This window comes from Squalius cephalus, assembly GCF_949319135.1.
Source record: "Squalius cephalus genome assembly, chromosome: 23".
Taxonomy (NCBI): domain Eukaryota; kingdom Metazoa; phylum Chordata; class Actinopteri; order Cypriniformes; family Leuciscidae; genus Squalius; species Squalius cephalus.
This window is the reverse complement of record NC_137144.1, coordinates 29,617,161-29,634,330: the sequence shown is the minus strand read 5'-3', so window position 1 is coordinate 29,634,330 and position 17,170 is coordinate 29,617,161. Positions and strand designations below refer to the sequence as shown.

Sequence of the window (17,170 nt, the reverse complement as noted above, 5' to 3'; positions counted from 1 at the left end):
AAACATGTGAATGTTCACGGTACATTTTATGCAAACAACTCTAATCGTAGTTGTAACTCTATATGTACAGTAGGCATAATTCTTGTCATTGCGTGTGTGTATGCAGCATGAGTCAAATACAATCTTCTGTTTGTGTTGTATTATGCACAGTGGTTGGGCTCTAAGAGATTGTGATGCTGTTTGCATGGAATGCACATTTTACCTTTGTGGCAAAGCCTGATTGAAATTACTTGTTGAAATAAATGGTTTTGTGTCTTTTTTACATAACATTGGCTATTGCTAATGACACATAGTAACTAATCTAGCTACTTTCATTAAATATATCAATTTAAGCTAAAGTCTATAATTAGGCTTTACTGAGCCTGATCTATTAATACCAGAGATTTTCTTAGAATTAAGTAAATACCTTTTAGAAAAATGTTACCTGGGGTCTCACCGGGACACGCAAATATGAGTCGATCACCCCTATTTTATTCAAACTCCACTGGCTACCTGTCACATTCAGGATTGATTTAAAAAATTTACTATTTGTGTATAAAGCTCTTAACAAACCGGCCCCCAATATCTGACCAATCTCCTCTGCCCGTACACTCCATCTCGTACTTTGAGATCCAGTGATCACTGTGTTCTCATCGTGCCCAGATCCAGACTTAAAAAATGAGGCGACTGCACTTTTGCGACTGCAGGCCCAAAACTTTGGAACAGTCTACCCCTCTATATCAGACTAGCTCCCTCAATTTCCATCTTCAAAACATCCTTGAAAACTTATTTATTTTCTCTTGCTTTTAATACCCCTTGACTATGATACAACTATTGCCTTTTTTTTTTTTTTTTTTTTTTTTTTAATTGTCCTGTTTCTGCCCTGCATTTTATCTATTGCCCTGTACAGCACTTTGGTCAGCCTTGGCTGTTTTTAATTGTGCGTTATAAATAAATATTGTATTGTATTGTATTTTTTTTAGAATTAAGTTAATACCTTTTAGTCACCTGGGATAAAACTCCCCCTGCTACCCTCATTTGCATTTGTAAAGCTCACAGCAGTCTCATTTACATGTTAAAGCATTAGAGGGAGGGGGGTCATGGGGCAAGCAAGTCCCACGTCAATTTCCGACAATTTCCGACAGTTTGCAGTGTTGCCTGTAAATTGCCGTTTGCAGTCGTAAACCTGAACTTTCACGACAATCTACAGCGCCGTTAACTGTCGAAAATCCCACTTTTCATGCAGTGCATACACTGATTGGCTTCATCACTGTCTCCTCTCCACCAGTAAGCTGGTGTGTGGTGGGCGTTCTGGCGCAATATGGCTGCCGTCGCATCATCCAAGTGGATGCTGCACATTGGTGGTGGTTGAGGAGATTCCCCCTTCTATGTAAAGCGCTTTGAGTGCTGAGAAAAGCGCTATATAAATGTAATGAATTATTATTATTATTATTACTTGAGTACAGTACTTAAGTACAATTTTGAGGGATCTGTACTTTACTCGAGTATCATTTTTGGGGAGTACTCGTGACTTTACTGTACATTTGAGAGGCAAATATTGTACTCTTTACTCCACTACATTTCTATCCATAACCCTGAGTACCCGTTACTTCTTCTAAAAAATAAAAAAGGAAAAAAGAAACATCTCGGAAACCCTCAATTTGTTGTTTCCCTCTCAAACTTGATTGGATTGTGCAGGCGCCACTGATTGGGACAGCCTATCAGCAATCACCTTCAGCTTTCCGCCAAAGTCAACTCCATGGTCAGATTTAGATAAGAGACGAAACCATGGACGAAACAATGGATGAAGACGCAGCAGGTCCATCCCGGTAGTATTTTTTTTCCCAGGATGGTAGGGGAAGACTCATGAATATTCATTAGGGAAGTCATCCCTAATTGGTTTTAACTCCAGTGACGGGTAGGTTTAGGGGTGGGGTTAGGGAGTTAGTAATATCCTTAATGAATATTTATGAGTCTTCCCCGTGGCCCCACCTCGCCAGACTATTTAAATTTTCTGAACAAGTAAATGATAGTTTTCGCTTCAAGTGTTTGCTGTGTTTACCAATGTAAGCACTGTGGCAGTAGTAATGCAATATTTAGAAAATGTACTCTTGTACTCTTGATACTCAAGTACTTTTAAAAACAAGTACTTTAGTACTTTTACTTAAGTAGACATCTGACTGTAGTACTTTTACTTGTACTTGAGTCAAATTTAGCAAGGGGTATCTGTACTTTTACTCAAGTAATGAAGCTGTGTACTCTGTCTGCCTCTGGATTTAAACTTAGATTCTACAGGCTACTCCACATAAAAATGTGAAAAAAATCAGAATGTGTAGATTGTTTGATGTGTAGACACATAATATTAACATTACCTCTGTAGGTCTCTAAAATAGCCTATATAAATAATATTTATATAGGCTATTTTAGAGACCTACAGAGGTAATGTTAATATTATGTGAACAGTATGTTATTAAATATATACTGTATTTATTAAATATATACTGAATAACATACTGTTCTTCCAGTTTCACCTCTGATATTATAACAGTTGGGTAAGTTACTTGTATAACTACAAATTACATCTTCAACAGTGTAATTAGATTAATGTAATAATGACTATCTGCATTGGTCTACTTATTACTAAATCCCATATCAACCTTCAACACTTGAACAATACAAGGAGAGACAAGAAACTGCACTTTTAATGCTTTCAAATAAACAAAATACAATTGCATGAATTATTCTTGAATATTGACCAAAGTGTGTAGAGGGAGAAGGTTACATTAAAAATATACCTTTTAAAAATGTATGTTAAATATACAGAATTGTTCTATAGTCTAATGCAATTACATCAGATTTTACTTTAAATTACAGAAGAATTAAGAGTAATCCCTTTAATTAAATTACAGTATTAATGTTTGTACTGGTGAGAAATATGAAGACTTCTTTTTGTCTGGCTGTTGCCATGGTGACTCATAATATCTGCGCTCCATTGATAATGCCTTTTTATAGTTGTGGTGCACACACTTAACTCAGAGTCAGTCAACTCAGAGTTGATTGAAGTAACTCATTTCAGGTGTTCTGTAACTGAAAACTCAAGAGTTTCCCATCACAGGGTAAGTCAACTTTTAGTTGTTCAAGTTTAGTTCAAGTTTTAACTTAGAGTTGGTTGAACCTCCTTTCTGAAACAGGCCCCCGGTTTCACCTGTAAATGAATGCATTAAGGAATTCTACTTGTTGTTCAATGTAGAATGTGAGCAAAGTTCATAGAGTCAATCTCAACTTTTGTGACTTGTTCAGTTGACATGTCATTCCTTCATGGAGAAACTTCTGCTTCTCTGGGACATTCCCCATAATGATAATCTGTCGCTTTGCCTGGCCAGTGCATTGTATGTACAACAACGCTTATCCGGGGCCGGGTCGCGGGGGCACTAGTCTAAGCAGAGATGCCCAGACCTCCCTCTCCCTAGACACTTCCTCCAGCTCTTCCGGGGGGACACCGAGGCGTTCCCAGGCCAGCCGGGAGACATAGTCCCTCCAGCGTGTCCTAGGTCTTCCCCGGGGTCTCCTCCCGGTGGGACATGCCCAGAACACCTTCCCAGGAAGGCTTCCAGGAGGCATCCGGAAAAGATGCCCGAGCCACCTCAGCTGGCCCCTCTCGATGTGGAGGAGCAGCGGCTCTACTCTGAGCTCCTCCCGAGTGACCGAGCTTCTCACCCTATCTCTAAGGGGATCGCCTAGCCACCCTGCGGAGAAAGCTAATTTCGGCCGCCTGTATCCGGGATCTTGTCCTTTCGGTCATTACCCACAGCTCATGACCATAGGTGAGAGTAGGAACGTAGATTGAACGGTAAATCTAAAGCTTTGCCTTGCGGCTCAGCTCCTTCTTCACCATGACAGACCGGTACATCGGCCGCATTACTGCAGAAGCTGCACCGATCCGTCTGTCAATCTCCCGTTCCATCCTTCCCTCACTCGTGAACAAGACCCCAAGATACTTGAACTCCTCCACTTGAGGCAGGAACTCTCCACTTGAGGCAGTTGAACCGGCAACAAAGGGCAGCCCTGCCGGAGTCCAACATGCACCGGGAACAAGTCTGACTTACTGCCGGCAATGCAAACAAAGCTCCTGCTCTGGTCGTACAGGGACCGGATAGCCCTTAGCAAAGGATACGAACCCCATACTCCCAGAGCACCCTCCACAAGATGCTAGCACAGAAGTCCAATAACAGAACACCACTCGGGTTCAGATCAGGGGGGCCGTTCCTCCCAATCACGCCCCTCCAGGTGTCACTGTCGCTGCCCACGTGGGCGTTGAAGTCCCCCAGTAGAACGACGGAGTCCCCAGTCGGAGCACTTTCCAGCACCCCTCCGAGAGACTCCAAGAAGGCCGGGTACTCTGCACTGCCGTTCGGCCCGTAAGCACAAACGACAGTGAGAGACCTACCCCCGACCCGAAGGCGCAGGGAAGCGACCCTCTCGTTCACCGGGGTGAACTCCAACACATGGTGGCTGAGCTGGGGGGCTATAAGCAAACCCACACCAGCCTGCCGCCTCTCACCATGGGCAACTCCAGAGTGGTAGAGAGTCCATCCTCCCTCGAGGAGTGTGGTTCCAGAGCCCAAGCCGTGTATAGAGGTGATCCAAACTGTCTCTAGTCGGAATCTCTGAACCTCACGCACAATCTCAGGCTCCTTCCCCGCCAGAGAGGTGACGTTCCACGTCCCTAGAGCTAGATTCCGCGTCCAGGGATCGGGATCCACGGGAGGGTGGCCCCACGACGCTCCTTCAGGCTGAGCCAGGCCGGACCCCATTCTCATGTCAATACATTTAAATATGAAAAGTTTTTTTGCTTTTGTCACACTGAATTCAGAGAGGAATCTTAAATCATGTTCCAGTATTAAACAATGATAAAACACATAATCTGCACATAAAACCTGCAAAGTACTTAGGATAGTGTTTGCATAGATATTGTGAGAAGACCGCTGTAATCCAGAGACTGCAGGCAACTCTATATGTGCTATATGTGAGAAAATGTTACAGCAACACCCCTGACGAACGTGTGACTAAAAGTGAAGGCAAAACTGTGAACAGCTTTTATTTCAGCACACCAGCACATCGCTGCATGCTAGCAAAACTGCAACTGGAGACAGGATGGCTTATCAGATTTTTATACGCTTTAACGATAATAAAGAAACAATATTAACTGTGGCAACTTCAAATGAAGACTTCAATAAAACCACAATTAAAGAGATAAAAGAAAAATTCAAATTGGAAAATCCAGGGGCACCAGGTAAGATAAAGATTTATTGCCATGTTTAACACTGAGCAGAAAATATGAGATCATATAAATGTACTTTTTTATATATACTTATAGTCCTTTATATATTTATATATAGTCCTACACTGTGTTTTGTGATGGTTTTTAATGGGTTTCTGCTGAGGCTTTCCTGCATTTTCTGTATATTTGTGAACATTTTCCAACATTTGCTTGCACACACAAGAAATGACAAATTATTATGATTATCATTATGTATTGTGGTATATACCACAATACATAATACATAACCACAAATCATCTTATTTCTGCCCTTCCGAACATGCATAGGATATATATATATAAATATCCTATGCATGTTCGGAAGGGCAGAAATAAGATGATTTATCTCTAATGTGTGTTTCAATTCAGCAATGTGTTTATGAACAGCAGACAAAAGCTGTACACAAGCTTAATCACTCAACTGTGTAATGCTCATATACAGTCACATTGTAACATCAGTGTGTTTTTCTTTCTGTTAGAACCAGACAAATTACGAGTGACTTTTGGAACAAAGCAACTGGAGGATGAGAAAACACTGGGGTTTTATAAGATCACACATACAAGCACTCTTATATTTGTGATGAGAATGGATGGTGGAAGAGGTAGGCCCTATGACTGAAAATTGCATATTGGTTTCATTGTTTAAATTAAGAGAGATATGTTGGAAACTGGTAACTATCTCCCCTCTTCTAGTTTCCCCCCAGTTCAAGATTCGGCAAGACACGACGTAAAATAATAATAACTTTTATTGAACACGAGTCAGCAAGTATAACTCTGAGCTCAGGATTCAGAGAGACAATCAGATAGTATCTGGGCGCTCCAGAATACTTTACAGAGTTTTCATCACACAATATATATTCTTGGCAGGGGGTGGTACTGGTTTCGCTTCCTTCTTTGTCCGTTTCTCCACTCCGTAGATCAGCTGTTACTTGTTGCCAGGCAGATTCTTGCATTTCAGTTATCAGCTTCTGCACACAAACAATAATAGATACCCCCCCCCCTTTTCCCCTACCCAAACTGTACTTGATAAAGACAAGAGAGAACAAAAACATCTCCGGTGTTATATCCTGCGTCTCTAGGCTTTTGCAGGTTTCTTAGAAGTTGTTCAGCTGCCACTGGAACAATTCTGCATTCTAGTTACCACACATTTACATATTTTCCAGCCTGTAACAAGTATAATCAACCATATATCAATTTTAATGCTAATTATCAGCAAGCATGTTAAATTCAAAAGTAAGCTTCACAGGACAGATATCACATATCCTTAAAAAAATTTGCAAGTCAAACAAAAGAAACAACAACAAGAAAGAGAAAACGGAAAAACAAACAAATCTGGAATGGTAAAAAAAAAAAAAAAAATTCTTCCTTTATCTTATTGACACATTCAAGATTCATAGAATTTGGTGGGGACATTACAATATAAAGAATTCCTCCATAAAGTTTAACAAAATTTAATTATTTTTATTTTTAATTAACTTTAATGACTTCTTCAGCGATTCTATCTCTATTAAGAATAAATCACATTTAGGTATGCATTCTGCAAATTTTTGTTTATGGATGTAATATTTACCATGCAAAATGTAGAAGTTCACCACATATTCAAACATTCTGTGTCTGTGTGTGAAAGAACATATAACATCTTTTAGAGATAATTTATAATTCACCTTTCTTGGGGCAAAAAGAAAAGAACTAACATCAGACCAAAATTCTAAAGATAAATCACAGTTGTAAAACAAATGAGCCAAGTCTTCCTCGTGTACAGTACAAAAAAAAAAAAAAAAAAAAAAAAAACACACATTTGTAGTCAATGTCCATGAATTTTGATATCAAAGCTTTACATGGCTATATGTTGTGAAGTATTTTAAAATGTACCTCTTTAACTTTATTCAGCATACAAAATTGATTTGGATTTAACCATGCCTCTTCTCAGTGAATATCAGCGATTTGTGCATTCCAAAGAATTTCCCTCTAGCCTCCTGGGACCCAGGAATAGACTTTTGTCTACTGTAGTGAACATTATATTTTAGTGAATTTCTCTGACATCACTCATGTCACATGTCACACCTGGGTGTCCTGTGAAGAGCACATTCAGGGCTTTTCAGAGATACCAAATGTTTGGAGGTTTCACCATGAAAACAACTTCTCCTTGGTCTTTAAAAATGTCTGACATTAATCTAGTGATCAAATGTAGCACTCTTATGGAAATATGATAATATATTGTAATTATAATTTAAATCGGACTACTTTTCAAATTGTATTTCATAAAACAACATCTCAGGAAAAGCATTTTGTGTGGAGAAAAATTATGATAGAAACCAGTTTTCCAAGCTAATAACACTTGCTGGTAAAATGGGGATAGTTTAATGGGTAATCTCCCAGGCAGATAGTTACATCTCAGTAGAAAAGATAAGCCTCCAAGCTTTTTTGAAAATGAGGAATAAAGAACCATAATGAGACAGTTTCTTAACCAATTAAGTTTAAAAGTATTGTTAATATTAAAAAAAATCTAACATCTCTAAGCCACCATCGAGCATCTTTAGAACGTGCCAATGCACAGATCTGCATCTCACACTCCACTGCATCTCACACTCCGCGGCGCGGGTATAAATATGGAAGTAGATGTTCTTTCTTATACCTGTAAGAGGTAAAAACAGTGTTAGTTTATAATGTTTAATCTGACTCTTCATGTCGTCACTGAAGACAAACTCTTGTTTTCTCTATAGCAGTGATTTTATATTAGTAATTCTTCAGTGAATTCTGCTGTTAAACTGAATGTATATTGTATTATTTTCTGTCATTATTAATATCTGTTACACGATTAAACCCCACAGAGGAACAGCAGTCAAGTGTCAGTTTATGATCAAAGTTTTAACCAGTATTTTATACTAACAGGGAACGTTCTGGAAAGATTCTCTCAAAGTTATGATCAAACGTTCCTCCAGTAACATTACACATTTGTTCAGAGTTATCTGGTGTTTAATAATGTCCTCAGAACATCAGCACTAAAACATTATTTATACTTCATTAATGGAAACTTTTTTGTTCTGAAACGTTTCAGTTGGACATTTTTTTTTTTTTTCTGGTGTTTTTTAAATGTTACTTGTTTCAAAATGTTCAACATTCATAAGTAATGTTCCCATAATGCTTGTAAAATGATAATATGGAACGTTCTCTTAATGTTTTGCTGAACTTCACATAAACATGAAAAACTGGATGTTTTAAAACTTTAGAGAACATTCATAAATAATATGTTCATATCTTAATGGGAACGTCAGTAAAACATTCATATTTCTTTGTTGAACTGAGTGTTTATGGCGACTTCTGTAAATCAGGCCGTTATCATCATATGCTTTAATGTACATGTGATTTACTGAATGCTGGTCAAAACTTTGGTTTGTTTGCAGTTTTACTGTTGTTTTATTCTTCATAATTGTGTTATTGTTGAGTTTCTCTGACTGATGAACACATATAGTGTAATAACATGCTGTCTATGATGCTGTATGATTGACATTTCTCTTCTTATGAGCATTAACAGTGGAAAAGTGCACAAGTTTAGTTTGAGATGAAAACTTCACAGTTTGTGTCTATACAACAATGCACAGAAATGAACAATTATCCCACATATCCTCTACATAATATACATGTGAACTTTATTATGATGAGTGTAAAACATGTTGAATTATTGATCCTTCATACAATTAAAGTTAAAGGTACAGATTGACAGATTCACGACACGATATTATTCAGTTTCTGACACATGTTTTGTTGTTCTGCTCCACAGCAGCTGTCCTAGGTCCACTTCTACCTCCTCTTCCAGTATTTCCACGACCCATAAAACCTGAAGATGGAGATAAAGGAATTCCCAGGTCTCAATCTATGGATAATTTAGTTGCGATGCGGAACTAAGCCTTGGTAGTAGTTGATATGAGGGTTAGATTGTCAAAGCTAACTTTAAGCTAAATTGCCCTCTTTCTGGGGAGCTGTCCCTCATCCTGTTGTTCTAGGAGAACGCGTGAAAGAAAGATCAAACCCAAAAAATGACACCACAATTCTGACAACTTTTGATTATCAGAACTTTGAAGATTAACATTTAAACTTAGAACACATTATTACAACACCCTTTGACTTTATGAATACACAAAAATTACATCTTTGTTTTTCGTTACTCTGAATAAAAGCAGCTGCTAAATCAGCTAGAATGCATTTCCGGAGGAAACTTGCTCGGGTGCAGTGCACTAACGTGAGCAGGAAGTGGGTAAAGGGTGCATTGAAGTTTGCTCGATCTGAGAATTTCAACAATAGTACTTTTTTCAAGATTGTGCAAAAAGGTGAAAAGTTATGTGCATTAAGAGACATGTGTAGACTAGTGCCAATGGCATTGTTTATGTGGCTTGGTTGTTGGTTTTGAAATAATTGGTTATGAATATACAGCAGAGAGTGGGAGTGTTTTGGGTGATGAAATAGTATTGAAAAGAAGTTGACAGTCTTCATTTACTGTATCCAATAAGCCAATACAAAACTCACCCAGCTGTTCTGTGGTTGAGTGTTCCCTTTGATTAGGAACAAATTTACTATCTCAAATTAAGGTCTACCGTAATTAGCGATGCTTTGATTGCTGCTGTCAAGATGGTTGTCATCACCTACACAGAAACGCTGATTTTTATAGCCTACCGTGACCGTCAGTCCTCATATTGTAATTAAATGAAAAACGCTATCAGTTTCACTATTAGCTTACTCTAGCGATGCAATTGCAACAACATGGATAACGCTGTTTGGCCTTGCCTAACTTTATATGACATATGCGCCATATGCTAGAGTTACACATCCCGCTGCCATTTCGGTGCTGGAATGTGGGGATTGCACATAATTTAAACCATTCCCGCAAGGTTAGCTTTTATAGTGCGAGAAATTCCCGCGGCGGCGAGCCCGCGCTTTCCACTTGTTTTTACACATCTAAGGTGCGTTCCATTCGACAGGGTCCATACGCAGTGTTCACTGCTCCCCTACTCCCTGAGCACAGTATATCAGTTGAAGTGGACTTCACTGACAATAACCGCTCATTTGAAACGCCCTGCAAACGTCAAAGTCAACTACGGGGTCTCGATAGGAGTCTCGAGTTAATGTACAAAGTTTGGTTTCGATACGTGACCGCGTTCCTGAAACATTTCTGCACTGGTTTGGTTCCGATCTGACGAAAAACCACAGACTAGTTTGCAAAAATAGGTTTTTGACATAATTCAAAATGGCGGAAAAATGTGCATACCGGAAATGGAATCAGATATATATGTTTTGACCTTCAGGAGTCCAGCTTTCCAATGATATAAGACACTTGAGTCTACGACATACGGTCTAGGAGTTATGAGCAGTTTTGTGCATTTGGTCGCTATAGCGCCAGCTATGGGCCAATCGGGATTATACTTTTAAAAGCGCTCCTCGATTTTTGTACTACCATCTGGCAAAGTTTCAAGGCTCCAGCTCTTACGATTTGGGCTGCACGATGCGTTTTTTACGGCAGAAGAAAAATAATAATCAGTACAATTACAACAGGGTTTCAGCACTTCGTGCTTGAACACCTAATCAGTACAATTACAATTAAGAAGCTCATTTGCGCATGATTGCATTTTAGCGTGTTTGTTTCCATAGCGACGGAGTCTGGAGAACATGCGCTGTAAACCTGCGACCTCCCTGAACGCAAGAGAGTGTGTGTGTGTGTTTGTGTGTGCGAGTGTGTGTGTTTCTCGTGTTTCATTTAGAAATGAATATGAATCATGTTTGTGTTTTATAGTGTGGATCATTGTGGAGATCATCTGTGTGACATTAAACAGCGTCCTAAGAGGAACACCAGTGATACACACACAACCGGGTGAGTGAAATATACTGTGTCTTAGGCCCTGTTTACACGAGAACGCTCGCGGGTGAAAACGTAAAAATATTTTATCAGATGTGCCTTTCGTTTAGACGGCGACGGTGTTTTTGGGGCTTAAAAACGCACAAAAGTGAAACCACCCTCCAGAGTGGAAATCTTAAAAACGCTCCACCGTCGCGTTTCCGTCTAAACGGTAAAAACGCAAAAGTCTGCAAGACAGTGAAGGCACCGATCAGTGCTTCACATTGCCACCTAGCCGCCTGGAGTGCATACTACATTGAATTTCACACACTTTTGCGTCACCATATGCACGCAGATTTCCCCCCCATAACGCTCGTCTAAACGCAGAATAAAAAGTGATCACTTTTGCGTTTTCTCTTCAGATCGTTTCCGTGTAAACGTAGCCTTAGCGAAGGATTTCTCCAGACTGAATAATAGTTCAATCCTCTGTTCTTCATACATCACTAAACTCTAGAGATGCACCATATTGGGTTTGTGCTGTTACTCCATATGCTGATATTTCACAACTAATTTTGGCCAGTACCAATACATATATATATATATATATTTTAGATATATATATATGTGCAGAGACTATAAACAAATGATTAATTTTAAACTAAATCTATTTCTCCTTCAGTTTCAGAGTTGTGAGGTCTCTGTGAATAGGGCTTAAGACTGATTTACTGGTATTTCTCTAAAGCTCCTGATCACACACGATCTCTAAACTGTAATTTGCTATTAATTTTCTGTAATTTTCTAGCTGTAGTGTGATCTTCTTTTCTATTAATATTCCTGCAGACGAGGAATAAGACAGAAATAGTCAAATTCACTCAGTATTACTTGATCTATTCCAGCACTCCCTCAATTACAATCAAGCACAATTAACTGTAGACAGTTGTGTTGTAAGCAGTAAAACAGTCCAGTTCTTTATAGTCAAACTCATTTATTATGTTTGATAATGAACATTTCTGTCCACCCCAGACTGCTGATGGTCTTTATCTGTCCACCTCTGTGAAAATATCCACAGTTAAAAACACTGATTTATAGAAGACTGGACACATTATTCAGCTTGAGCTTATTGATGGAGAATATAGAGTTCATGTTGGCTAGTTAAACATAAACATAACTGGACAATTATGTGTGAATTAAACTCTCATTATTGTATATATGTGTTTGTTATATTAGATTGTTTGTTATTAGTGAGTGACATCACAGGTGTCAGTCGCAGCATTATATGCTAGCTTTATATTTTCTCTCTGTCAAACTGCCTGTCAAATAGTTTTTATAGTAAACTGTTTGTATGTTGTTGGTTTTGAATTGTTGGTAATACTTTACAATAAAGTCCCATTAGTTAACATTCGTTAATGCATTGTGTAATGCAACTGTATTTGTTAACGTTAGTTATTACATGGCTTGGCGGAATTTCAATGTAGAATGCGGTCTGTTATTTCTTGATATCAGACCGCTGCGGAGTATAACAGACCGTTGCCATGAAAAACAGCGCGTTGCTATGGACGCGGAACGGACTATTTTCTTTGGCGGAAGCAATACAATCGTTTTTAAATCAATAAACTCCTTTTTAAATAAATAATTCGTGTCAAATTATTTATTTATTTTGTAGGTAGCCATGTAATAAGCGGGATAATGTATAGAGAGGCGGTCGTTATAGCGAATAACAAGCCCTTCAGGCTGTCAAGACCCCTCCGCTTCGCGTCGGGGTCTCGTTCAGCCTGTCGGGCTTGTTATTCGCTATAACAACCGCCTCTCTATACATTATCCCTTACTTAGTCAACTGTTCATTGTTAGTTCATGTTAGTTCAGGTCCATCAAATAATATTGACAGATACAACTTTTGATTTTAATAATGTATTAATAAACATTGAAAATAGCATTAACTGAGATGAATAAAAGCAGCTGACTCTTTGCTTCTGCCTTCTTCTGGTTCTTCACAGGTTCTCTCAGCCCAAACCTTCTGGGCTCGATATTCACCCGCTGCTGAACTGTCAGTCTTGTGTCCATATAGCTGATTCTGATCAGTGGCTTCAGATTGAGCCGTCGTCCTGTACAGATGAAGGAGGGTCAAAGTTCAGGGTCAGCACTGACCCAGGCTGTTACGAGTGTGTCAGGACCAGAATGCGATGGGTCTGTGACTGTGTAGTCACCCTTCAGTACGGTACCGTAGACGGACTCTTCCTCAACGCAGAGCTGGAGAGGCTGCAGTGCAACCGGATCGGTCCAGTAATTGACGTGATGGTGATCTCAGGGAAACTGGAGGAAGTTCATCTGCCCCATTACGCCTGTTTAGGAGAGTCTGACCCCTCTCTCAAAGATGCTGTGAAAGTCCTCACCGTAAAAGACGAGGGAATAACCACAGAACCTGTGCAGTTGACCCGATTCCATGCTAAGATTGTCCAACCATCCTTCTCTCTGAAAACATTAATTATAAGTTGGATAATGGGATGGTATGAACACTGTGATCTTCTTCTCTACATGTGTTCTAAAGATCCTCTCATTCTACATCTCTACTTATTTCCAATTGATGAACATGCAAAAGAAAAAGTTGAGAAAGATGAAAAGGGAAATTACCCAATACGGCATCCCAGACCTGGCAGGCCATTTCGGATGAAAACGCAACACATTCTTGATGTTCCTGGTGCCTCTATCCATCCCAAAGAAGGGATCGCACTCAGAAGAGAAACTACCCCAAACTACTTCAAGGTCAAGACTCGACTGGAGAATGATCTTGAAATGACTCTTAAAAGAGAAGAGGATCAGAAGACTGTCTGGACTGCAACGATTGAGAAAGATGAACTGATTCATCCTAAGAGAGACGAGCCGCATCTGAGTAGTGATCAGATTCGTCCTGAGAGAGACGAGCCGCGTCTGAATAGTGATCAGATTCGTCCTAAGAGAGACAAGCCGCGTCTGAATAGTGATCAGATTCGTCCTGAGAGAGACGAGCCGCGTCTGAATAGTGATCAGATTCGTCCTGAGAGAGACGAGCCGCGTCTGAATAGTGATCAGATTCGTCCTAAGAGAGACAAGCCGCGTCTGAATAGTGATCAGATTCGTCCTGAGAGAGACGAGCCGCGTCTGAATAGTGATCAGATTCGTCCTAAGAGAGACAAGCCGCGTCTGAATAGTGATCAGATTCGTCCTGAGAGAGACGAGCCGCGTCTGAATAGTGATCAGATTCGTCCTGAGAGAGACGAGCCGCGTCTGAATAGTGATCAGATTCGTCCTGAGAGAGACAAGCCGCGTCTGAATAGTGATCAGATTCGTCCTAAGAGAGACAAGCCGCGTCTGAATAGTGATCAGATTCGTCCTGAGAGAGACGAGCCGCGTCTGAATAGTGATCAGATTCATCCTAAGAGAGACGAGCCGCGTCTGAATAGTGAGGCAGATAAAGCAAGATATTTTGATGACCATTGGCCAGATCTCATTCAGGAGGTTACAAATGTCAAGATCATTGCAGATAAACTCTGTCAGCAGAAACTAATTCATGAGGAACAATATTCAGAAATCACACAGAGTTTAACCAGTCAGGAGAGCATGAGAAAGATCTGTGATATTATACGCAAACACAGAGATGCTGTGAAAGCTGAATTCATCTCAGTTCTTCAGGAGGAGAAGCTTTACCACTTTTGAACATTGGTCTGATTCTTGATCTGATATGGGTTTATCTGAACTTATCAAAATATACTCCTTTCTAAATATTCATTCATAGTAACATTACAAATAAATCAAAGTTTTTGCTTTGCTCTTTTTGCTCTTTACATTGTAAATGTTCTACATGGAAATAAATGTACGTTGCACATCTAAGAAGGTAAAACGAGTTCAATGTTAAAGTAAATGTATACCAGCATTTATATTTAGGTTTGTCTAACTGTATTTCATACTTGTTGGTGAATTGCTGATTTTACATTTTTATAGATTAGCCATAAACTATGAAATGTTGTAGTTTATTAAAAATATAGAATACATTTTTTATTTTTATTTTTTTATATGATTATATTCTTCTGCAAACACACAAAGTTTGGTGAACTGCAATGAGGAACATTTAATATTTTCTTTATCTAATAAAAGCTCTATTTTTTGGGAAACTTTATTTTGTTGTGTCATAATTTAACACTGGGATATTTTGGATATTTCCGTGCATGGAAATATTCTTAATGAATATACATTCTGAATAATGTGATGTAAAGTAAGACTTTCATGGGAAAATGTACAAAAAACTAATATTTCATTTATTTATTTATTTTAAACTCAAATTCCCCAGTGACATCATACTATACCCTAATGGTGGGTAAGTTGAGCCACACCTGTGTCACTAGCTCTATTTCTGTGTCCTTATGATCCTTTCCTTTATTTGTCCTGATAGAAGACAGCTGAAATATGATTTGTTGTATAATAATGCTGAAGCACAGATATTTGGCAGTGAAGAATATGTTCTCTGAGCTTCATGTCCTCTACAACAGTCTCAGCCTTCCTCCAACGTCAGGACACCTGAACGAAGCTCCACAAAATCTGTCCGATTAAACATTATTCAGCTGGAGTGTCTAAATCACTTCAACAAAGAGCAGAAAAGAAGTGTCCAGTGATGCTCTTCCCATGAAAGCAGCTGAGCTTCTGATGCTGTAGAAGCAGAATGTGAGATTCGTCACGTAGAGCTGGAATATTTCTTCTCATGTTGCTCCATCAAGTCTTGAAGTTGCTCCAAACGTCTGCTTTTGCACACGTTTCTCCTCCAGCGGCTCCTGGAAAACATCCACAGCACTGCAAGTGTTTGTCAGCACAGGTTTTGATTTATTTATTAAAATGATCATCGGTAAAGATGCCTAACTTTAAAGTCTGGACTACAACAAAGCTTGTGCTCTTATTGCTTTGGAGAAAAGATGCTGTTCATTTCACACATTTGACCGCTGTGTTGTGATGAACACAATGATCTGTCATGAACTTCAGCATCAACTCTAGAGAAATGTGTCCAGTAGAGGAACATCTGAGACTGTTGTAGTTGAGAGAGTGTTTGGCATCATTGAGCTGATAGGAAAGAAACACACAGGACATATCAACTTGCAGGCCAAATGTTTGTACTTTGGGGGTCGATGAATTGTCACACCTTTAGTACAGTGGTGGAAGTGTAATTATCTGATTGGTCAGTTTGAATGTCTCACATTTGGGTTTTAGTCACATGGTCAAGGAAAGGATAAAACAAGATTAAAACTGTTGCTCTGGCTCTTTGATGCTCTGGCTATCTTCTTCTCTGGGTCCCTTTCTTGGGGCTCTCGCTCTTTACCTCCTCGCTTATTTCCGTCGTTGGTTAGTGGCAGTGGGTGGTATAGACAAGAAATGTGCAGTTTTCTACCATCTTGCTAATAACGTTTCTTTAGTCATTCAGCAGTTCTTGCAGCTTGCAGGAAATCCACCCTTACAAACTCTAGAGAGAGTGTAAGTCAGACGGGCCGCAAATGAAAGATCGATCAGACCGTTGAATCTCCAGACGGGCTCTTTTAAAATCAGTATTTGACATTGACAGCACATTCACAACGCCACACTGAGAGCTCAAGCCCGTCGCAGTGAGAATAGTGTGTGTGTTTATTCTGATCATTACACTGATCTGAAGACAGAGCAAATAGACGGCTTTCTGAATGTTAATAAATCATTGATCTCCTTCATTTGTGTAACTATGGCGACTGACAGTCTCGTTTATATAATTACACACTGTGTAGAGCTCTTATTATAGCATTGATCTTTACATTAGTTTATATTTTTATTTATTTATTTATTTATTTGCACAAATTAAAAGAAGTACAACACCAAGAACAAACTGATGCATATACAGTGCCGGAGAAGGCAAAAAGCCAGTATGGCTTATCTAAAGCCTCCACCAAAGAAAGATAAAAAATAACCAAAGAATGCAAACACAATATAATACAACTCATACAAACATTAATAAAAAAATAAATAAAATAAAAAAAATGTCATGATAATACTGGTGATAA

The 17,170-nt window shown here is 39.1% G+C and overlaps 1 protein-coding gene across 2 annotated transcripts; it reads left to right on the top strand.

The window, feature by feature from the left end:
• Positions 1–5,093: 5,093 nt before the first annotated feature.
• Positions 5,094–15,268, top strand: LOC307151522 (NACHT, LRR and PYD domains-containing protein 1 homolog). Of its 2 annotated transcripts, none has more exons than XM_079859609.1 (5): positions 5,094–5,272; positions 5,779–5,901; positions 9,084–9,165; positions 11,085–11,162; positions 13,121–15,268. In XM_079859609.1, the coding sequence occupies exons 1-5, from the start codon at positions 5,134–5,136 to the stop codon at positions 14,814–14,816; spliced, it is 2,118 nt and encodes a 705-aa protein (XP_079715735.1). In that variant the 5' UTR covers positions 5,094–5,133; the 3' UTR covers positions 14,817–15,268. The 2 variants fall into 2 exon arrangements, with proteins under 2 accessions (XP_079715735.1, XP_079715734.1); XM_079859608.1 differs by having other exon boundaries at positions 9,081–9,165.
• Positions 15,269–17,170: the final 1,902 nt, after the last annotated feature.